The sequence below is a fragment of the Copadichromis virginalis genome, linkage group LG15 (assembly GCF_057382275.1).
Source record: "Copadichromis virginalis isolate Kocher_CV1m ecotype Utaka linkage group LG15, C_Virginalis_male_GT1.1, whole genome shotgun sequence".
Taxonomy (NCBI): domain Eukaryota; kingdom Metazoa; phylum Chordata; class Actinopteri; order Cichliformes; family Cichlidae; genus Copadichromis; species Copadichromis virginalis.
In genome coordinates, this window is record NC_140632.1 from 37,999,480 (window position 1) to 38,023,803 (window position 24,324).

Here is a 24,324-nt window from a genome sequence, read left to right on the forward strand (position 1 = left end):
GTTTCAAGTTTGTGTTACGCGTTTTAATTTTGTTTTATAACCAGGATAATAAAAAATGATGCCCTCTTCCATGTGCCAATTATGTGCCTTTGTCTAAAGCAACAATAGGACAGGCAAAGTGTGTGCATCATTTAGTAATAGCTTGTATGTGTCATGCATCATAAACATTAGGAAAAGAATTCCATCTGAGGTGCATACAAGAATTGCTCACAGCAATACGCAGAAATCCATCCACACAAACACCAGCATGTAGAAAAATTTCCCCCCAAGCCACGAACAAGCTGAAACTTCAGCCTGTCATCTCAAATACCACCTCCAAAATTACTACCCAGGCCTAAAGTATCACACCAGTAAAGGGTATACTTTTCCTAATGAACACTTTTCATTTCTTTTTTTTCGTCTACTTAACGTCACAATTTAATCGGCAAGTAAAAAGTATTTATTACAAAACAGTTAAAACAGCTTTTACATATTTTTTAAGATCTAAGTTATTCCTCAGTAAAATAGGGGAACTACAGTGCTCCCTTCTCATTTTATCAACCAGCACGGAAGGATTAATATATAATTAAAATATTTTGGGGGATATCTTAGAAATATAAGAGTATTTATTAAATAAGTAATTTTTAAAAACGCATAAGAAAAAACTGAAACCTGCAATGGTTGAAGTTTTCATGGTTTAATTAAAAAGAAATACAAATGGACTTTTAAAAAAAATTTAAGAGGAGCATGTGTGGTCCATAAAAGCATCCACCTTTACAATCCTGTGGCTTTCTTTGTTTGATATATGTATGTCTCCACATTCAGACAGTATGTGTGTGTCCTGATTTGTGTCTATAAACAGGAATATTTATAAAATGTAGGTCGAGAATCTCGTTAAACTGTTTCATTTGGGTCAGCAGTGAACAAAAGGAAAACCAGGATCTCCTTTAGACTTTGAAAGGTCAAATGTAAATGGGCGGCCTCTTGTTAAACCTCACAGAACTATAAAATCCAGAAAACGTTTCACATTACTCCAACCTTGAACACACTTGGGCTGTTCTTTAGTTTCTCAATAAATAGCAGAGCAAAGAGCTGACATCAGAGTGCTGGGGGTCGGGGACGTGTTTCCAAACGAGCCCACGCAACCTTTTGTCTCGCGGCCGTCCCCTTCTTGGTTCGCTTGTGCACTTTAGCTGAAAACAAAAGAATGGCTGAGTGATGAAGTCAGGCTTACTGCTGACCTAAAGTTAAAGAAAATCAAGAATTAGAACAGCAACATGCTGATGTAGACCACACTGTGCTCATACTGCAGTGTCAGACAACAAATATTTAACTCCATCTGAACTTTGTGACCAAGAGTCACATGTGGTGACATCACTGTGAAAACAGAAGCAGGTCAGCTGTGTAGGTGACATCAATCAAATTCCAGTTTGGACTGTCACGTGCAGCCCAGATTTCTACTGCACCAGACTTTATAATGTACACAATGTAATCTTAACATTGTAATCTCAATGTAACCAGTCTAGAATGTTATATATTCTTAGTATTTCCATATTCTTTATAGGTAACAATTCAAGGATTTAATGTAACATAAAATAGAATTTCAAGTGATGAACTATCCCTTTACACTGTGTGGTAATTGGTTAATTAAAAGGTAGGGTGGTGCTATAGACTGCTGGGTGTGTCCAACAGATTGCAGATGATAAGGTATGACGTATGCTGGTGTGGAGAAGATGGAAAGGATTTAAAACTTGTTAATGGTCTAATGCTTTCTACCACAGAAGCTTTATTGAAGGATCCTGCACTGCACACTATCATTAATCATCTCACTTAAATGCAGGTGCTGAAATTAGTAGATCTTATGTCCGACTGCTACGCTAATACAGAAAAATCAAGATGTTACAATGTGAGTGAAAAATCAGTTACAGCTGTGTAAAATCTCTAGTTTGTCCTCATTATTTTTAGTAGGTGACACACACACACACACACACACCTGTGTGCATCTTATAGTGTCGGCCTCTGTCCGGCTCACTTTGTCGTGTTGTTTTACATCTAACAACTCATTTAGTATATGAAAAAAACAAACAAACATCCACATTAGAGCTCTGTTTATAATGTAAGTAAATAAAAAGCATTCATTTTAAGTAAAGCAGTTCTTTACCCTTTCAGGTACATTCAGTATAATCCAGTCCATTTAGTCAAAAAAAGGTGGCGCTTTTCTCCATGTTACTGTATAATTACAACCACTGTGTGGCACCAAACTCTTGAATCATTTTATAATGATACTTTGTGTCCTCCCTGTGTTCAGTTTTTACATAACCTTTAAAAAAAAACAAACAAAAAAACATGCCACTTTAAGGCGTTGACTACAATCTGTGCTAGTTTAGTCGACATTTCTATTACAGATTGCAACGTTTCCACTAATAGAAGGACGAGGATTATGACTGCTGTTGTGCTTTTGCCTCAACTTCCACATCTTTGTGCCATTGTTTCCGAGTGAACAAAGGCCTATGATGTGCCTTTTCAATACTGTGACAGGAGGATTGTTACCAGTCGCAGGACTTTGTACGTCTGTGACCAAACTGCAAACAATGGTATCTGTGCAGACTCTGCACACCTGCTGGTGTCCAACTGTACCCATGCAACTGGCTGGACTATGGCACTGAAACAGGTATGTCAGGCTTTTCTTCTGTGCTTCTCTGTAAAGTGTGTGGTTTTATGGTGAGTGCTGTAGAGGTAATTAGTTTTAGTTTTAGCTGTGGGTGGCACTGTATGTTGCCACCACTTCCAGCCACCTGAATCTGCTGGGTTGGTTGCTTGAGAAGGGGACACATCCTGGGAAACCAGTGGGACTTCGTCCCTACTGACTGTGGTGCCAATCAACAGCACACCAAGACACCGGAAAGTGTCTCATCCAAGCAGCTGCAGAGAGCAGCCAAACCCTCAGCCTTGAACTCTTTATCACCAAAAGCATTTTGAGCTTGGCTTCTCGGGACCCTGGAGGCTGTAAACCTTTGAAAATTGCAGTTCAGCATGGTCACAAGGACTGTGCGCTCTTTGCAGCTGACAAGCTGGGCTCACTTGTATTTCTTAGAAATATGTGCCTTCCCATCGCATCCAAACACTTGCTGCAGTTGGGGCAAAACAAAGCAGCCTGCAATCGATCCCAGCACACTGCTGCTGCCTGCAGAGCCATGCTAGGGAGTAAATTATTGGTAGATGGCTTCAACCACCCAGGGAGCCTAAGAACAAACTAAGAACTGAAACAGAGACTTTACCCCCAGGCTTAGTGAGGCTGCCACCCTGTGTCTCTGCCTTTTATTAAAAAGAAGGACAGAAAGATTGAAGTCACGGATATAAAGTTATCCTGTAGAGCTGAAAATGTGTTTGTGAATGCAACATATTATGAGACAAAAGTCCAAGTCAGGACTGGCCTTGAATCAGGGATGACACAACTCAACATGTCACCATTGCACAGTTTTGTAACACACTTACAGTAACGGTTAAAGACAGTAGTTGCCATTTTTTTTAAAAGGAAGCAGCTGTAAAATAGTTTTAGGCAACAAGGCTGTGTAACTGAAGGTGCTGTATATAACTGCAGTTGGACAACCCATCAGTACTTTACTTTAAGGCTGGAGACTGCATTGATATGGCTGTCACAGGGTTTCTATTAAGAGCAAATTTAGCATATCGCTGTTCACATAAATCAACTAAGAAAAACAACTACTGGGTGTCTTCTGAGTCACAATGAAATTTAAGAATGTAGTCTGTTTGATTTCATTTCTTTTAATGAAAGTGAAACACACTCAAAGACAAAAAAAAACCACACTTTTTGATCAAGGATACAGAACTGAAATCATATTTTCAAAGGTTATAGCTAAAGTGTAGTTCTGGTCATTAAAAAAAAGAGGATTTTAAATGGGAATATAAAAACACCTTGATTTTGGGGGAAAAAAGTAAATGTTTTGTAAAACTGAGCAGCTGAAGATGGGTGCTTCACAAACCACCACAGGCTCAGCTGCAGGAGCTCCGTGTTGTCATTGATGAGCTGAGTACCACTTACCCACAAAAGAGGGGCACACAGGTAGAGTGCAAATACGTAGATCATTCTGCTAAAGTGGTGTGACATTTATACCTCTGGCTGCATGTCTCTTGTGAAACACGCACTGTTAGAATTAAAAAGTATCCACTATGAGGTCATTCAATGGAAATGTCTGTTTTTCTGTCCCTTAAAGAAATATTACACTTAAAAAAATGGTAAATGGTAAATGGCCTGTATTTATATAGCGCTTTACTAGTCCCTAAGGACCCCAAAGCGCTTTACATATCCAGTCATCCACCCATTCACACACACATTCACAAATGCTTCAAAGTTACAAATTATTTATTTCCTAAAATGAAACAATGTTATTTGAACAAGTACACCTTCCATCACTTTGACAGTATTGGTTATTAAATCAGTTATACATCAATTCAAGCACAATATGAGTGCTTGTGGCCACAGCTTTGCTTTTATGTTAAAAATATTTTTTTTACCATTTAAAATGCAATATTTTTTTTAAATAAATATGACTGACACCATGTGGTTTGATGCCCTGTAGCAGCCATTTTGTAAAAGGCATTTTTCATGAAAATTGTCACTGGCATGTTCCCTTACATAACACTAGAGCCCTTACTTAATAACTGGATCTTGGTAACACCAGTGACTTTATTTGACTGTGCAAATAAACTTGATCAAAAGCTGTTCATGCAGTTCTTTCAAGCATCAATGGTTCTTAAAGTACTGTGTACCATATGTGTCCCCAGATGTGTGTCACTGGTGTTACTGTGTGTTTTCCCCCCGGCACATTAAACACAATAAATTGATAATTTTACATCTATCAATTTTTTTTAGACTTCAGGGTTAAGATCAAAAGGAGTCCATCATTACTCATTTTTAACTCTTATTCTAATAATTTCATTGTTGTAGCAAATAAATGTCACACTTTTAACAAAGCTGATTGAAAATGGTAATCTCATCCGGATTTGTTGCGTTCCTCTTCTTCTGTGACTAAATGTGCTGAGAGATTGAAGAAGTAATATTTCCTGAGGTTTTAAATGCCTTTCATCGTACTCCTGTTGAAGCATGTAAATTATGTAGAAAGTGTTGTTGGTGAAAGTGAAGTGTCATTTTTTCTTATTTAACTGTTTTCAAGACACTTTTGTTGCTTTTTGCTTTCTTTATTTCTTTCTCTTTTTTAAATAAAGCAAGCAATTGATCAGAGTTGCCGAAGGAGTAAGGTAAATGTACAAAAATTATTTAAAAAATCATTAAATCATTAAAATCATTAAGCTGTCATTTTTGAGAATATGTGAAGTCAAAAAGTTATATTGTAATATTGTTGTAGTGTTTAAAAATGTGAAAAATAAATACATTTTAGAACGTTTATGTAGAATTGACCCTATCAATTAAAGGTGACAGCCTACGTTATTTTTAGATAATTATAATCTTGTTATTGTTATGGGGTTTTGTCTTTTGTAAGTTTTTTTTTAAATGGCTTGTCTTTGTAAAAATCTGTCCTTTCCGAGCGCAAAAACGCAGCACCAGATGAAAAAAATGAAATCTCGTTTAGAAATCCCGCGATATGTCGCGTCGACCAGACCCGCTAGTAGCGCTGTTACCCCGCCGCCCAACCAGTCAGTGTACAACCGGGGAGAGAGTAGACATGCAGGATCCTGACTAGATTTCTCCGGAGTTTGAGGACGAGCACTGAGTTATGACGGAGTGCACCATTAAACCAGGGTCTGTGTTTTGTAACTGAATCGTATAAATCACAGAATAAGAAAACCAGCGCAGGAGAAATAGTTGAAAGCCAGCACCGGTCTGACAGTCAGCGTGTGGGAATGGCAGCTCCCCGGCCGATAAAAGGCATCCTGAAAAACAAGAACAGCGCTACAAACAAGTCGCTGCCCGACGATGAGCCAAAAGAGATTACAGAACAAGTCCCGGGGCTCTCGGAGGATGACCAACAGTAAGTTTTGCCTGAGCTGTGCTGAGGCTGGTAGCCGAGTAACGTTAGCTAACGATGGCTAAACACTTGTTAGCCTTTCTAACGTTACCCCGCTCTCACCCCATTGGCTGTTAATGTTTGCCGGCAATGTGTGGTGCCGAATTGAGAACTTTCTGGGTGTTTCTGTAACTATCAGACAGTGATGTCTTGTCTCTGATTTAAACCTTGATGGGAGGTATGACCGAGCGCTAACGTTTACACGGTGTAAATTAGTGTAAATTACACCCCCTTCGAAGCAGGTTAGCCTGTAATAAACAATCACCACATGCAGTGTGACTGTAACGCCTGCTAACAAACGGTTATTCTGTTAGAGGTTTCAGTGCCCATCACTGTGTAGTAGCATGAATCAGCACTAGTAAAAGAAGGTGTGGAGCTGTTACCGCGATAGTGACAGCTCTCAGATGACCATTATCATAATAGGCATAATAACGTGAAGTTGGGCAAAAAGTGGCGCGTTTACGCATGGATGTGTAGACTAATGTATTGCGAGAGGATCGAGGATTTTCATGACCTAATCTAAGGCCATTAATTTCATCAACCTTCTCTGCCAGTGATTTTAAGCAGCAAGTGGTTTGTTTTATGGTTATGGATCAAGATTTGGATAAGGAAAAAAACCTCTGCATGTTAAAGAAATACACTGCATGCGATGCATGTCTAATGCAAGCACCGTGTAACACTTTGCCTGTTAAAGGATGTATTAGAGTGATCGATATCTACGACATTTACAGCACAGCTACAATCAACACCCTGTTACTAGACCACACTGTCCCTACGGCTTAAACTTTATACTAAATACTACGTGTTGCCAAAGATTTGATTAGTCTGCCAGACTTCAGATTTGTGTCCTCTTTCATTTTCCTCTGATATTTATGTCTGACACTGACATTATCACTGAAACAACTGTCTGTGGTAAACATGGTCGTCCTCATGCATGTTTCGAAAAGCAAAAGAAATATGTTGTATCACTTAAGAAAAACAAACCTTAAAAAACAAACTAGAAACAATCATATTTTCTGAAGCAGTTCATCGGCATATAGAATTGCTCAGCAAAGCATGAAAGGATCTTACTCAAAGTAACATGATGTTTGTGACTGCTAATGTCACAAACATTAGCAGTCACAAACATCATGTTACTTTGAGTAAGATCCTGAATGCATCACTTTATGCTACCTCAAGCTTTTGCATTTTTGATACACTGCCAGAGCACCACAAATCTGCTGTGGGGGGAAAATCAAGGATTCTGATTCACTTTAGTCAAGGTGATTATTATTCTGCTCTTTCAAGGGTTGAATTCAGTACCATACTGTAAACCATACCTTCAACAGACCTGAAACAGCTGCTGCAAGCCAGCACCATAAGGAGACAGGACATCCAAATCATCAGCATATATCAAATGGTTAATAAGGCTCTCCCTGATTTAGTGTTTTAGAAAGACTATCCTTATATAAGTTGAAGAGAACAGGTGACAGTATCCCACCTAGTCAAATAAAAAGGGTGTAGATGCGCTCCTGCCTCACTGAACTCAGATTGATATGAACAGCAATAATGTGGGATTCTTATCAGATATGAGGGGGGACACACTCACATCTCATAACACTGCTGTTGAATATTCATGAGGCTCGGTATAACCTCTGCTTTCTGAACACATCTAATTTGACCTTTATTTCCAGCTGCCTATCAGATTTTATGGGCACCTCACGTTATTTGGCTTAACATCCAACTTCATGTTGGCCAGCGCGACTGCTCACATAACCACTAGTAGTAAAGGATATCAAGGATGGGGGTGGGGTTGCTTCAGATTCGGGACCATTGCAGGGCAAATAAATCAGGGCCAATAGTCTCACAGGGACGTGACTAGGGTACCTAATGAAATGCTGATATGCAGAAACCGGTGCAGAGAACTGCTTAATCAGCCATCCTGTTGCCTGTTAGGTACTTGTGCTGAGGATTGAGTTGACAAGAGCTGCAGGTTATCTTCTCTCTGTCTGGAGCCTCACCTTCTCATATGCATTTGACTGTGGCAGGGAACATGAACCAAATGACCGAATCCAGTTAGGTCATTTCCACAGCCAACTTTCTGTTTTCTCTCTGGCCTCAGGCAGCTGTGCGTAAGCAAACTTTTGAAGCTGTTGAATTAGGTTGTATTAGTGCCAACAAGGTCAAATTTTAACAAAGGGACCATATATAAGTAAGCAAGGTGGTTCCATTTGGCTCTGCTGTTTTTTGATTATCCCGGTAATGTGTGACATTAGGAGACGTGGCATAGTGTGATCGAGGAGTGGACACAAATCCTAATAAGATCAAAAATGGTGACTTAGTCGGGTATTTGTGACAGGAGGAATACCTGAAGCAAAAAAGAATAACGTTTGCACAGGAAGTTATCAAGGTTAATGCAGAGAGGTTCAGATCCCTCATTAGTGAACCCTTGAGCAAGTTTGAGTCACTGCAAAGCACATTTGCTGTATGGGCTAAACTTTTAAAAAATGAACCCTGCTTACAGGATACAGCTTTACATATGTTGATGTGATGAAGTCAATAAAATGAATGTACACAACATATGAGGGCTTTTGAGGCACTACATGAAATGAGTTCTGTGTGCTTTATAGTCATGGACATTTATTAACACCACCCACCTGCCAAATGCTGCTACATTTTTGGGAGCTCACTGGACTCTATCAATAACAGCATTTATCATGTTCATGAATAAACCCTCCACATGTCTTACTGGTTACTTTCAAAGGGTAACCATCCAGTTCTTTTTACTTGGCAGAGGCTAACTGTGATTTACCATCCACTGTGCCTGCTGTTTATCCTGTGCCATCACGTCTAGACAGGAGGAGCTCTCTCTGAGCTGCAGCATGAGAAATTAGGCCATACCAGGATGGCAGTTAATAGTGAATTCCTAATTCAACAGTGAATCAAGCTTTTTCTGTACTGTTCTAAAAATAGCCTCTCTTTGACTGACGAGGAAGTGGAGGAAAAAGAGTTTTCTGGATGGATCCCGTGTGCAGCCAAGCACCAAATCCATGGAGAACTCGAGCTGGACCGTGTCAACACTGTCTGCATGCAGAGCATCCATGCTCTCATATTGTACCAATATAGATGTTAATGTTTTGTCTTCAAACATTTTTCATAATTTTCAAAACCTTGGGTAAATGCTCGTCATCCCCTCCCCCCAAAACAAATAAACAACAAAATAAATCAAAACAAAAAAGCCACAAGATATAATAATCAAGTTGTTTATTTAGTCTGATAGATATTGTTGAGAATCAAATGGTTAAGCAACACAGGAAGATGTAATGCACAATAAAGCTGATTTCAGAATCATCTAGAGTTTTAAAGCCTTATCAGTCCAGGGTTTCTATCTCTAAATGGGACTTTTTTTTGGGGGGGGGGCGGTTACACATGTACATCACTGGTTTGCGTATAGTTAAAGCAATGACTCTGTATTACCTTACTCAACAGAGATGGTCTTGTTATTTTTGGCCATTTGTTAAATATCAGTGTTTTTAAGATAAGATAAGATAAGATAACCTTTATTAGTCCCACACGTGGGAAATTTGTTTTGTCACAGCAGGAAGTGGACAGTGCAAAAGTTATGAGGCAAAAATTAGAATACAATAAGAATAAATACAGTACACAACTGTACAGAATAGAATAAAATAAAATACTATATACAGTAGAATAAAATAAAATAAATATACAATAAGATAAAAATAGAATACAAATACAAATACAAATACTATATACAACTGAGTAAAAATACAACGATGACAGAAAGGATTATTGCACTTAGTATTATTGCATATGTGTGGATGTGTGTGCTTGATCAGTTAAAGTCTTTATTATGGAGTCTGACAGCAGTGGGGAGGAAAGACCTGCGAAATCTCTCCGTCCCACACCGTGGGTGCCGCAGTCTCCCACTGAAGGAGCTGCTCAGTGCTGTCACAGTCTGCTGCATGGGGTGGGAGATGTTGTCCATCAGGGATGACAGCTTAGCCGCCGTTCTCCTGTCACTCACCACCTCCACTGGGTCCAGAGGGCATCCTAGAACAGAGCTGGCCCTTCGGATCACCCTGTTCAGTCTCTTCCTGTCCCCAGCAGAGATGCTGCCGCCCCAGCAGACCACACCATAAAAGATAGCAGAAGCCACAACAGAGTCATAGAATTTCTTCAGGAGTGGGCCCTCCACTCCAAACGACCTGAGTCTCCGCAGCAGGTACAGCCTGCTCTGCCCTTTCCTGTAGAGGGCGTCTGAGTTATGAGTCCAGTCCAGTCTATTGTTCAGATGAACACCAAGGTACCTGTAGCTGTCCACAGCCTCAATGTCCATACCTTGGATGTTCAGTGGTTGCAGTGGAGAATGCTTGTGCCTGCGGAAGTCTACCACCAGCTCCTTGGTTTTACTGGCGTTGATCTGGAGGTAGTTCAGCTGGCACCAGTCCACAAAGTCTTGGGTCAGACCTCTGTACTCCTTGTCGTCCCCATCAGCGATGAGGCCGACTATTGCAGAGTCATCAGAGAACTTCTGCAGGAAGCACTGGGTGGAATTGTGGGAGAAGTCTGCAGTGTAGATGGTGAAGAGGAACGGAGCCAGAACCGTTCCCTGTGGGGCCCCCGTACTGCAGACGACCCTGTCCGACACACAGCCCTGAGTCCTCACATACTGTGGTCGGTCGGTGAGGTAGTCCAGGATCCAGGATTTGTTTTGTTTTTTAAATGCTTGTATTTTTATCTCTGTCCTAATGAGTGTCCTGTATTTGGAGGTCAAAATCTCCTTCATAGGTACCAGCACAGCGTTACAAAGCAGGTTTTTTTTTTTTTTTTTTAAAAACATCCCAATAGTCAGTGTGTGCATGAATGTATTTAAAGGCTTATTATCTGAAGGTTTTATTGTAGAATACAGGCAGTTTATATACCGAATGATTTGCCCTGTTGAATGTCATTCACAAAAGAGTTGGTAAGGCTAATTTCTGCCATGATTTTAAGTTGGCAGCACTAACAAAGAGCAACAGCACAAACATGTTCTCCTTCTTATCATCTTCAATTGTATAAAACATCCCATTCCCTCCACCAGCTCGCTCTGCCAGCAGGATATCCTGAAGTAGCTTTACAAAAACCCACCATTCATTTATGTGACCACCTGTCCGTGTTTACGCGCTTCATGCACTCTCAGTCTGACTCTGTGGTTTACAGTCAGTGCGATGCACCTTTTAGAATTTTTTTTTCTTTATCATCTCTTAGATGAAACAAACAGGATCCGCTATTCCAGCAATTTGTGTTCATGGACATGAATTGGGGCCTTTTTATCATGACCTTTGGCACAAATACAAAGTTTTGTGTTTCAGTAGAAAGATTGGCATGTCTGAATGAGCTGTTGTTCACAAGAATCTTGGACACGTTACCATGGTGACCATGAAAACAGTTCTAAAATAACTAGCAGCCATTGCATTTTTAGCCCAAGCTGTGATTTTCTTTTTCCAAACCTAACCAAGTTATGTATTTTGAATTAATCACATATTATGTGTTAATAAATAATGCAAAAGTGTGAATGGTATGTGACTCCTATATGGCTCTGATGTGAGCGGAAAAAGGAGTCGCTCCGTCAACAACCCCCAGCCACTAGGGCTGCTCGATTATGGCAAAAATGATAATCACGATTATTTTCACTGAAATTGAGATCACGATTATTTGACGATATTTATTTAACCCTTTAAGACCTACTATAGAACCAAGTCCACCAGAGCTTATATTATTTTTATTTCTTTTTTTTACATGCTGTAGTGCCATTTGTGGGAGCATTTCAAGTTGCTATACATCAATACAACTGTTATAGCCCATATTTTAATAATATGTATGCATTAAGTGCATAGTAATTACATAAATTGCAAAAAAGTGCAATAAACTACAAAAAAAATTGAAAATCGTTTTTGTTTTGTTTACATATATTTCTACTTGGAGAAATTTAAGAGGTTTATCCCTCAAAACTTTAAATACAATAAAGTTGCAAAAAATAGTTTCCCACCACAGGAAATTTATTTTGAGTGTCTTCATAGTTTTATTTTGGAGATACAGCAATTTTTATATACTGTAGGAAAAACAAAAAACAATCCTATGATGCAAATTTGCAAAGAAAACAGCATGTGCATCATTTCACTGTGGGAAGTGTTACGAACAGCTGATAGGATCGGCAAAACGTGTTTCTGGAATATTATGCTTTTGTTCCTGCAAGCGCTTTATATGCAATTTTTGCAAAGCTTTATGTGGAACGAAACCGTGACCGAGGACAAGCTGATGGCATCAGATGTAAGTACAACTCCTCCGGTTTCATATGCAAAACAAATTATTGCGCTAGCTTACACGGTTCAGGTTCTACAGGGATTTAAAAATAGTTACGCAAAACGGAGCGTGCTGCTCTGACCGGCTTTAAAGGGTTAACAATGACTTTAAAAAAATAATATAAAATGGTGTGCAACACCACTGAAGTTTTTTTTTTTTAACTCTTTTCAACCAACGGCAGTCACTCTCCAAATAACTTCTGCTTAGCTTTCCGAGCTTCCCTCGGGTCCTCTTAATCAGCGGTCTCCAACCTTTTTTGCGCCACGGACGGTTTATGCCCGACAATATTTTCACGGACCGGCCTTTAAGGTGTCGCGGATAAATGAGGGAGGGGCTAATAATCGGCTCAGTCATTTTTAATGATCGTTGAAAGCCCAGATCGTAATCGTGATTAAAATTCGATTAATTGAGCAGCCCTACCAGCCACCCCTAAATGTAGGTGAAGTTGTCTTTTTTTGTTTTGCTTTTTTTTAAAAGCAGAAAATGTTGATCTTGTGTTGTACGTGGACCAAGATCATTACAAACACGACAGAGCAGATTCAATTCAAGAAAACAAAACACATGTCCACAGACATGAGTTTGCAGAGCAGCAGGTGTGACAGCTTTACAAACTGCCACGAGATTGCTTTGGATTTGAAAAAGCAAAGATAAATCTTAGAAGAAAATAAAGTAATAGGGTTCATTAGAAGCGGGGATTATATTCCTTCTGCATTCAAGGCTAAAAAACAAGCACTGTTCCTTGTCCCTTTAATCACCCACTGCTATTTAGTTAACAGTAATGTCTGAGTCTCACACCCAGTCATATATAATTCATTGATGCCTCCATGAAATCCAACCTTTCCCTAACTGTCTCGCAGGCCTCATCATGGCTGTATGATGTAGTGTCAGACTGGTAGGCAGTGAATCTCTGATTTTCCATAACATGGATAGTAGACAAAACTTTGTTAACCTCTGGCTGTCATTTTACACTCCTCTGTACAGGTCAGATGGGGTCAACTGTGTTTCCAGTTGAAACTGGAAACACAGTTGACCAGCCAGCTTTTTTATCGAGGAAAGATCAACAGGTGTCTAACAGCCTCTTGTCTACCAGGTTAAAGTGTGACCACAGCTTTTTTTAAGAAGCAGTAAAATATCTTACTCTTTTGTGGCACATGGCCCAGGAGTGGGTCGTAATTTAGTGTTATACCACCTGCGGGTGTAGTTTTGTTCAGATAAAATGAAACATTTGACCTTTGAAGTTTAGGATTCGTGACGTCATCGTGATTGCCAGTGCATTTAATTTGTGTTCCACCCTGCTCCGCTTCTCCCCTGAACATTTTCCTCTACAGTCTGAGCAGATCAGAGGAGCTTAAGGAATAGTTTTCGTCCTAATTCTAGCTGGCCGTCTCTCAAACTTTGTGTAATCTTTTTCTGTGCTGTACCCAAGGGTGCGCACACTTGTTAAGTATATATCTTAATAATTCTCACTGTATTATCACTGACCTGCCAAATGAGTAATCAAAAAGTTGCTGTGTTGTCTAATAATTGTGAGACTATTTGGCTGTGACCATCTGTAAATGCAAGCAGATATAGGCCACTTTTACCAGTGTGGTTTACAGTAGATCAGTTGGAGGGGACAAAGGGAAAATGATAACGACTACATAAATGTTCAAATGGTTGTCTACGTTATCTTTTCTATTGCTTGCTCAACAGTTTGCAGTCAGCAGATGGATTTAATAGGAGGTTATCTTAACCATGAGTTATCCTTATTTGCTCACACAAACCTGGTATTGGCTTGCTTTGTTTTTTCTCCTCTCACACCACCACAGTCTGCACAGCAGTAACTGAGGAGGTGGCTCATGGCCTTCTTTTCAGGCCGTCTGCCTGTTGTGTGGTCTTGATCAGAGCTGATATTTGGTGAAATTCAAAGTTAAACTGGGACACCTGTAAAAACTGATTAGCTCTTCCCTGTGGCTGGTATTCATTTCCTTCCCTGGCTGCTACTGCTTTAATGCTAATTTTCCACGCTCCCTGTTGTAAATATTTAATTTGGCACTTTCATTTGGTTTAATTAAGCGTTCCCTTTGGCACGCTTCCTTTTTATGTTGTTTCCCCGTGAGCCAGGTCATGGCACTCGCTTAGAGTACTCAGGAAGCAGTATATTTTGTGAATTTATACTGACCTCTGTTTATAAACTGTGCCCGCTGCTGTTACTGCTGGCGGGCTGATGCTGCGGTAGAGGGCACAGGGGCTGGACCTTTCCTCACCGCCCTCTGCCTATGCCACCTGATAGCACGGCTCAGCTCGCAGTGATGACTCACTCTATTTAATGAGTTTTCCTGAAGCGTTATGTCGCCAGCTGTTGACCACCTTCGAGAGGAAGTCATCATCACATAAGAGATAGAGCTCTATATTTAGTGTGTACTAGTAGTTGGTTGTGTCCTGTTTTTTCTTCGCGTGCAGAGGCAGGTGCTTCATCTTTGCACTACAATTTTCACGATGCTCTTAATGACTTAGTGAAGATGTTTGGTGGGAATGAAACAGAGGGGTCTGCTTCTGTTTTTTCTTTTTTTTATAAATATAAATGAAACACTAGAGTGAAGTAAACAAAACACTATTGTGCAAAATCCTGTTTATTTCCAAGACCCTAGTCTGCTGTTATGTTGCTGAAGCTCTGCTTGTCTTTAGTCTTGTCTGATTTGACTCTTGCAGCTGAAATTTTCCCCAACTTGTCAAGTAGGAAGAAAGGAGCCACAGCAATCTCAGGTCATGAATACTTTGATGCAGATGAAAGCTTTGTGGTTGATATATTTGTAAAAAGTGCACATTGATTCTGTGCATTCATTCCAAAAGCAGCTTATTTAGAGTATTTTCTTCCACTGCTAGGCCACTTTGTGAGCCACAGTTCAGGCTAGCAGCATTGTCCCATTTGGTGCTCAAGTTTTAGCCAAACTTGGCGATTGGAAGGTTTATATCAGTATTGAGATCTACTAATCCTCTGTTCCAATCCTCTGTTTTGATGTGTCATTGTGACAAGCCAGGAGATCTACCTGTTCTTCCAGTGGAGTTCCTTTTTGAATTTGTCTTGTAAGTCTGAGATTAGCCGTAATCCATGTATGGGAAAGCTACATCAGCCTGGCCCAGCCCGGACATCGCAGGGCCTTTGCTTTGGTTTGGGAACAGCAGTGGGTGAAGTCCTCCAACAGTTGATTCTTTTGTCATAATGCACAAAAATTAAAGTTGCCTTGGAACATCCTGACAGTAAAAATAAGCTGTTACGTTGGAGGGTTGGGCGGTGGCACTTCTGTGAGGTTGGTGAGCACCAAGCATTTTGGCAGCTGATGAGAATCTTTTCTCCACCGCCCAGCTGTGTACCACTGTTAGCATGGTGACATAATAGGGACAATGTTGCACATGTATCTGATCTGTTTACATTAAAAAAACACTGACTATGCCCTCTTTCCTAATGTCGTCAGGAAAGGCAGCGCGCCGGATTGACCAGGGAGATGCGTGCTGTCTGTCATGCCTCTCACGCATGAAAAGGAGAGAGTTTGTCATCCTATAATCACTTAATCTGAGGCAGTCCCCATCATGACAGGCAAACATCTCGTGTAGTCTGAGTTCAGCATGAGTCCAACTGTTTAGAAATTGACATAAACGCAGCTCTTGTGTTTGAAGCTTTCATGTAAACAGTTTAATGAACCAGTTCATTCACATCAAGCAGTTGTAGCGCTCAAGTCTGTGGAGCTTTTTTGGCTTGTCGCAGGAGGCGGTGGATTAAGCATCTCCTGCCTCCCACTCCTTCCTGTCTCCCGTGATACTTGACCTTTTGTTCCATGAACAAAGTCAAGATGTGGTACCTTAGCAGAAGAAAGCAGAGCTGGGTTAACCAGACCCTGATAACCTTGAATTGAGGCTGTTTGGCTGACCATGTCTGGAATTAGAAGTTTTAAATGTGTGAAAAGTAGAAAGTTTCCTTGGCTTGGAATAAACTGAAAGGAGAAAGAAATGTGAATATAAAATGGAAATTATTACAAGTAAGTCTACAGAAATCTGCCAAACTCTTGGCAGTGCAAAAACATCTTCTTCTGTGAGTTAAAAGAAACAGTTCCAGCATCACTCCTCTTGGCAGGTGGCAGGTGTTCTCTTTATCCTCCTGAGCAAAAATTCAAATTCAGCACTGATTTGCTGTCTTTGTCTCAGTTCATTTCCTCTAAGGATTTGAAAGGGTAGCACGGATTAGTGTAATTTTTGAACAAAACAAAGCCGAGGTGAAAACCTTATTCCCCAGATGAGAATAAAACCATTTGAGGGATTAGAAGCAGACGTGCTAAAGAGAGATGGAACCAGAATCAACTCTTGATGCGATTGTTTCAAATGAGTCAGTTGTTGGACTTTTGGCCTCATTCACTCACAGCTGATAAGCCTCACCACCCACTTAAACCCACACCCTCATCTGCAAAGGCCGTGGCACTTCCTGGTAGTTGCTGGGACAAACTGGTGCGGAGGACATTTCTGGGCCGTGTGTGTGTGTTTGTGTGTGTGTGTTCCCAAAATAATGCGGTCTGAGTGAAAACTGGGGCACATTCAGTCCTAGATTAAATCTGTTCACTCGTCTCCCTGGAGGAAACTGGGATGGGATGGTAGCTGGGTGCGCAGTGGTCCACATTGAGTGACTGTCTGTTTAACCCTTCTTCTTCCATCCATTTTACAGGAAGAAGTCCCAGAAATGGGATGAGATGAACATCCTGGCCACATACCATCCACCTGACAAAGATTACGGCCTGATGAAGATCGATGAACCCAGCACACCTTACAACAGGTTCAAAATATCATTTTAAATATTACTAAAACAGCACTCTACAGGGCAGTTTATCATTCGTTTTCTTTTTCTATAGAGGTGCCTGACTGTTCAGGACTTTTTCTTGCCCTGCTTTCATTATCCACTTTATAAACTTCTCTTTCAGGATGATTGGGGATGACGAAGATGAAGGGGCACTGAGTGACTCAGACGGCCAAAGTGGACTTGCAGTCGATGACCTGGCATCAAAGTAAGAATTGAACTTGAGCGCTGGGAGACAAATGCAAATGAAAAGCGAGGGTGCAGCTGATTGTAGACGCTATCATTGTTGTCCTTCAACGGGAACGTGCATAAAAATGACTCCGATGGCTTTCAGACACTGAGCGCCATGTTACTGCACAATTAGTCCCAGTGACAGAACTTGTAGTAATATTCTGATCCACAAACATATGAAGCAGTCTGTGTGTTTTTCTTAACAGCTGTTCCATTCAGTTAAAGTATGACTTCAAATATACTCCGATGAATAAGTGTTTTTACTTAAATGTATGCTGGAAGTTGGAAGGACTATAATGCCAGCATATAGTCACATCCTGCTGATTCGTTTTTAAATATGTGACCTATTGCAAGTAGTTTCGGTGACCACTTTGAATTGCAAGGGAATCAATCGCACATCAGGTGGGAAGCAACCTGTCTCCAACCAAGGTTGGCAAATAATTGCCATCTGATCGTCAATCAGAGCCACCGAGTGCAACTTGTCTACGATGCTTTGCAATGAGAGTTGACTCAACTTGTTGCCACCTGGGTATATTCATGTATAAAAGCAAGGCTATTGAGTGCCTGTGTCACCTTGCAGTTATCTGCCATGCTGCAGCAACAGTGTCACTATTTGTAAAGGAATTAGCTTCAGATTTGTGAGGTTATCACGGATGATGAAGTCAAATAAGAGTAGGAACGGAAATAAGCTTCTTTTTTTCAGGGTTGTATTGGGCTTATAAGTATTTGGTGATGACAACAGATGTAAACACGATTTGCTTATCAATGAGTTTGAGGTGCTTTCTTTCATGGACATCTTATTACTGCTTATGCTAACAAACCCCCAGCTAACATTGCAGGTTCTTCTGCTGTCCTCAGGCTGGGGCTAAACCCTGTTTTTGGTCTGCCAACAAATTTCTTCTATACTGTAACACGCTTGCTAAAGCCACTATGGCACTGTCTGTATTTGAAATCTGAGAATTTTACAGTATGTGTGTTATCGAATCCAGTTTGAATGCACTCCACATGTAATCTCTTGGAGTGAAAATACTGAATTAGGAGCTGAAGCTTGAGGGCATACTGAAGATAGGTGCTTTTACAAAACAAGTGATTTGTGTCATAATTCATGGACACAAATGGAAAGCAGGAGGGCGGATAACATCTTATTGTCTCCTGCTATTGCGATCCAAAAGGTCTGTGTTCAGAAGCCACTCCGAGCCGTGATGCGGACGCTAACGGGAAGCTCGAGAAGCGTGTCCGCTGCGAGTTACTGTGCTTACATAAGCGTATCGGCGCAGTTGGGGATGAGCTCGTTCGAGTGTGTGTGCTCCAGAGTGTAGCGATTAGCTTCAGGCTTGGAAGTCAATTAGCCTCCTTTGTTTGCTTGTGCAATGAGTGCCAGCCATTGTTTTACACTAAACCCTCCAGATAGTGCAGCAGCTGCTCTCTTCCTCTGCGCTCTTCCTCGTTTAGATCCTCAGCATCCACTCTCTCTCTCGCTCCCGTCATCCAGCAGTTATCCAACTGTGCTTTTCCTGTGCTACCTTTGCTTCTTAACTGTATCTCACGTGCCATCTCTCTTCCTCTTGTCTTCACAATGCTTCGCCAGCATTGTTTCAGCACATAGAAACAGCTCTCGAGCTGGTTGGTTGGAGAGCAGTTGCACAGTAAATGGGAGCTTCCCCGTGGGCACTTTCACATTTTCACTACCATCCACTCAGCCATGACTCGTTATTCATTTTGTCCACCTCTGTTAAAGCTCTTTGTTATTTTTATCTCATGCTTGAGTACTCGCACACTCTCATCCCTGCACTTTTCACTCTGCCTACTCGTTTTTCCACCTCCCCTAATGCCTCTCCTGCTTTGTTTCTCTCCAGTTTATTTGTTTGTTTTAACCACTCACAGTGACTTTGAGGCTCTATCAGTCATTGCCTGTTTGCGTTTGGTTTCACACTTGTGTAATGGAGTGAAACCGAAATTAAGACAAGTAAAATTGGATTGTGAATCTCCTAATGTATGCCCTTTCTGTTTCTCTCTTAAGGCTGGTGGCAGCAGAGGGCTCAGAGCCTCGCTTCATGAAAGAAGAGGAGGAGAGCAGCGAGGAGGAGGAAGAGGAGCTCACTCCCGAAGAACAAGGTAGACATCCACTCAGATTTCAGTGGAATACTGCAATTTTTTTCTCTGAAGCCGTCATGGGCTTGCAGCCTATTTTGGCGTGTGCGTCCTGCAGTTCACCTGTTTATGTATTCCTTCCACCTCAACACAAAGTGTCCTACACAGCTGTGAGGGTGACTAAATGCAGAGTGACACTCCACAGCCAAGTGCTGGCAGAGAGGGGACAGACTGAGAAAGAGCTCAAGTGTTCGGTGTGCTCTTGACCTTCTGCTGACTTCCTCCACACACACACACACACACACACACACACACACACACACACACACACACACACAGTGACTCTCTCTGTCAGCATGCGTTTAACTGTTCTCCCACCTTGCCCTTCTGTGCACACTCTCGGCACACTCCGCTCTCAGATGCAGAGCTGTATTAGGGGAGACACACACACACACACACACACACACACACACACACACACACAGAGAATGTATTACTGTCGCTGGCTTTTATATTTATATCTGGCCCGTGCAGGCAACAGCGAGAGAACAGTCTGGAAAGTCACAAATCCGGTCAATATCCTCCCAACTGCAAGAGCATCATCAGCAGTTTTTGGACGTGCAGTTTAATCATGTGACACAACAGGATGATAAGATTTGTTAAAAGCAATAACAACAGATGTGTGTTAGTGCATGTTAATAGGATTGTCATTAAAGTACTCTAACACTGAATTTTCTACCACAGATTATCTGTTGTTAATTAAGTTAATTTATTTATGTAATGGACAAGCCCAAAGATGGGATTGGATGGGTTTTTTTGCAGTATAATAATCTGAAAATCTAATTAAATTAGAAGTAAACTATCCCGGGGTTTCATCTCAGTGGGACATGCCAGCGTGCAAAAGTAGCAGCGTTCATCCTCGACAATATTCATACAGTTTTATTATGCAGCCACAAAGTTATTTATTTTTTTAAATTATTAAATAGTCTTACATCAACAAGTACTGACACTAAATGTTTTTATTTGCTCTGTATTTCTGCGTACATGCAGTGTCTGAAATGGTTTAATTAGCCCACTGTTTCACACATTAGAAACTCTGCTTCTGCTTGGCCAAACCTCGTTGTAACCTTTACTGTCTCAGATGTGTGCATTAAATGCTGAGTTGGCCAGTGCCGCATCACTGACACTGTGAGGCGTAAACACAGGCCAGCAGCGCCTCTGTTAGGTCTCAAACAGGCTCCACACAAAACTGCTTACATTACACAAAGGCCAGCTGGATCAAACAGCAGAAATGCAGGAGTCGCGTAAACATTCACAACATCCACTCTGACTCACCGGTGAAGGTTATCAGTGTCCTCGAGGATGCGGTGTGGGCTAATCAAAGTCAATCGGAGCGTTTCCATGACCACAGGAGTACATGGCATTAGGGAAGGAATGAAAATTTCTGTGTTTAGTTGTTGATGGAGGAAGGATAGTGTTTGAGTCTGGAAGTGTAACTGGAACATTTCTCTTGGATGTCAGTGAAACCGATCCATATGATTGCTGAGGTTTTTGTGTGAAGATGTTGGCTTTCTTCTTTTAGTTGCTATAGCGACCCTCGCTGCAATGTCCAGACTGCAGGTCATGCCATGCTTGAGATTTTTTTTTTTTTTTAAACAGGCACGTGTGTTTCCCTCTTATTCATTATTTTAGACCAAATAAAAAACTGCAGACACTTAAATTGTTGTCTATAGTTACTATATTGTCTATTGCAGATTGTTTACTGATGCCAGATGCAGATGTATTGTTGCATGCTTTTACAGTGCATCAACCTTTCCATGAGTCACAAGTAAAGCTCTGTTTTATCATTATAGTTATAACATGCCAGCATTGAACTCGCTGCTTTTGGCAAATTAAAGTGATTTCAAATGTCTCTGTCCCCTGTAGCCAAAAAGAAACAGTTTCAGATGATGAGGAAGATGCACTACAATGAGGGCCTAAACATCAAGCTAGCCCGCCAGCTCATCGCCAGCGAGCTAGAAGCTGACGAAGACGAGGAGATGAGAGATGACACGGAGGAGACGGAGGAGATCAGTGTTGACCCGCCACAGGAAGGTGAGGGGAGGGAGACTGCGGCCTGTTGGGTATTTGTTAGAGCAGTGATTCCCAAAGTGTGAGCTGGGGCCCCCTGGTGGGCACTTTGAATTCACTTTTTATTTGTATAAAAAGTGAATTCAAATTGGTAGTAGGAAGTGGTTAGTTTGTGATATTATTCATTATTCTTATTGTTTATGCCTCAACTCTTTGCATATGCCCAGGTAGCAATTTATAGCCAACAGCCTGTGTTTATGTTTTTTGAATAAAGTTTTCAAGGGAATACATTACTTGATTAGAGGATGAAAAAGCTGAATAAAATCAAAATATATCCACTCCTGTCTTTTCTCATGTCTTTGTTTCTTTCTTTCTCCAGCTGATTCTCTGGACTCATAGATGCCGTCTCCGACCTTCAGCCCTGCGTGTGTTTGTGTGTGCGTGTATTTGTCGACTCAAGAATCAGGAAGACAACGCTGCTGATGTTTTTAACACTGAGCAACACAGCAAAACACCGCTTCAACACCCATATAACAACTCTCAGCAGCCATTAAACTCCCGGTCACACGTCTGGCTCTACTTTTCCTTCCAACTGTGCAATATGACACACTGGTTTTTTCAGCCTCCACAGTCTGTACAACACACAAAAGAAGACTGTTGCTCCCTCCTCTTCCCTCTCCTGTTGCCAAGAATTTCTTCCTCCCGCCTCTTCTGAACTGGCATCGCAGTGAAGGGTGTGATTCTGACCCTGAATGGAGGATCAAGGCCTTTAAAAAAAAAAAGTACCAGGACTCCCGTCTGGGCGCTCCACACGGCTCCTCTGTCGGCCACAGAGCCAGCACATCAGCCCTGGAGGAAGCCAGGGGAAACCCCACGACCTCTTCAAAGGCGTATCCGAGACATGACGACGGCTCCTTCACCGATGGCTGTGAATATTTTCTTTTTTTTGGGTATGTTTTTGTTTTGCTTTATAACCCGCTGCTCTGTTGTGTTGTCCTTCCCCCTTCAGTACTGTCTGTGATAAAAGTTGGTCCAAATGATGACCAGTTTGTTTGTTTGCTTTCATCCACACTCACGTTTCTTAACAGTTATGCTGAAGACTTCTCATTAGTGTAATGGTATTAAAGTAAGTTGGGGATTCTGTATGTAGCCCACAAAGTTTAAATTTTGCCACCAAAATAATAATAATAATCAAAATTTGATGCCTTACATTGATTAAACTCCTGACATTTGTAATATGTAGAGCAGTGCATCTCAGATTGAGGGCTGTGCTGAGACGGCGTCTTGACCGTGGGGCTGTTGGGCTTTTTGGTTTATAAGCCACTACTTGCAGTGCCTCACCTCGATACTCTCCCATATGGCTACACATTAACTGTATTTACATCAGCACATTGATTTGTTTTTCCCCTGGTATTTCTCAGTTTCATCATTTCGGTTTTACAAACGTGCGTGCCTCATCAGCACCTGATCGAATCCACTGAGAAATTCGGCCTGTGTGACGTCTACTGAGGCACTTTTTTTCTTTTTTTAAATCAGACTAAACTAAAATCGGTTTGTTTTGCTGGTGCATGTTGGGATATGAGGGAAGATCAACGGTATGAGTGTTCTCTTATTTTCCTCGGCAGAGCAGTGACGGTAATTTAAACAGTGTTTTGGGGGCTGTATTGAAGTCTTGCTGCTGAGGTAAAACATCCACTGGAGCGCTGGCTCTGCTCTTGCATAATTTGCCTACTGCATTAGAGCTTTGACAGAATCTGTGACTATGTTATTTAGTTTGTGTTTTAAGCTTCATCACACACCAGTTGTCGGACTTGTCGAGTATCTTGGTGTGATGCAGTTTGGGATCTCTGTAGAAGGAGATGCTGATGCTACTGACCTTAATGGAGACGTCGGAAGTGGCTTTCGATGGTTTTTTGTAATGTTTGGTGTTCCTGCAAGCGCCGAGGAAGTTGCAACGTAGTCTGACTCGAGTAACAGAGGAAAGAAAGCAAAGGTCCCGATCCCGACTACACACTGTACGACTTGAGTCTAGTAAACAAAGAGGAGGTGTTTGAAATGAAAAGCGTGCAGGAGCCTTGACCGTCTCGTGTTTGGAGCTTTCATTTCCCTCTGACCCTTTAATTCCTCACTGTGATTGAAAGTATTGAGCTTTATATTGTGGGAATGCGGAAAATCATTGAAACATTTGGACTTCTGGATTTATTTTAAAGTCTTATATAAAAACACCTAAGAGAAACTCTGTAAAGTGAGCAGCTAATTATCAAAGGGTTCTCATCAGGAAACAGGAAGTCGATGTTCTCTAGAAGCTCTTCTTCTTCGATGACTGAATCCATAGACTGATAGAAGAGTTCAGAGGACTTCATCTTCTCACTTAGATAAAAAGGACAAGATTAAAATCTGACACGATGACCCCGTAGGTGGTTATTACCCATCAAAAGAAAACGTGCCTCTCATGTATCTTTGTACATGTGTGTAAAATGAACATGATATGCCCCGTTGCTTGTTTCCCGTGTCTCGCACAACTTGTTTCCCCCCCGGTTTGCTTTCTAAGGATGATAGACTGTTAAGCAGCCCCACGACTTTGCACTGTCTCAGAGTGACATGGATGTTGAATCTGTGTTTGTACTTTGTTTTGTTTTTTTTAAACTACCAGACTGCATGTTCTTTGCATCATCAGATTGTCTATATATTTTTTTCCTTTCTTTTTTTTGTCTCTGACCATTAAACACACGTTGTTAGGAA

At 41.2% G+C, this 24,324-nt stretch overlaps 1 protein-coding gene across 1 annotated transcript; it reads left to right on the forward strand.

The window, feature by feature from the left end:
- The first annotated feature begins 5,598 nt into the window (after positions 1–5,598).
- ppp1r2 (protein phosphatase 1, regulatory (inhibitor) subunit 2) lies at positions 5,599–24,324 on the forward strand. Its single transcript, XM_085433250.1, has 6 exons — positions 5,599–5,990; positions 17,062–17,169; positions 17,315–17,398; positions 19,442–19,536; positions 21,439–21,606; positions 21,962–24,324. Exons 1-6 carry the CDS (start codon positions 5,863–5,865, stop codon positions 21,979–21,981), a joined length of 603 nt encoding a protein of 200 aa, XP_085289376.1. The 5' UTR covers positions 5,599–5,862; the 3' UTR covers positions 21,982–24,324.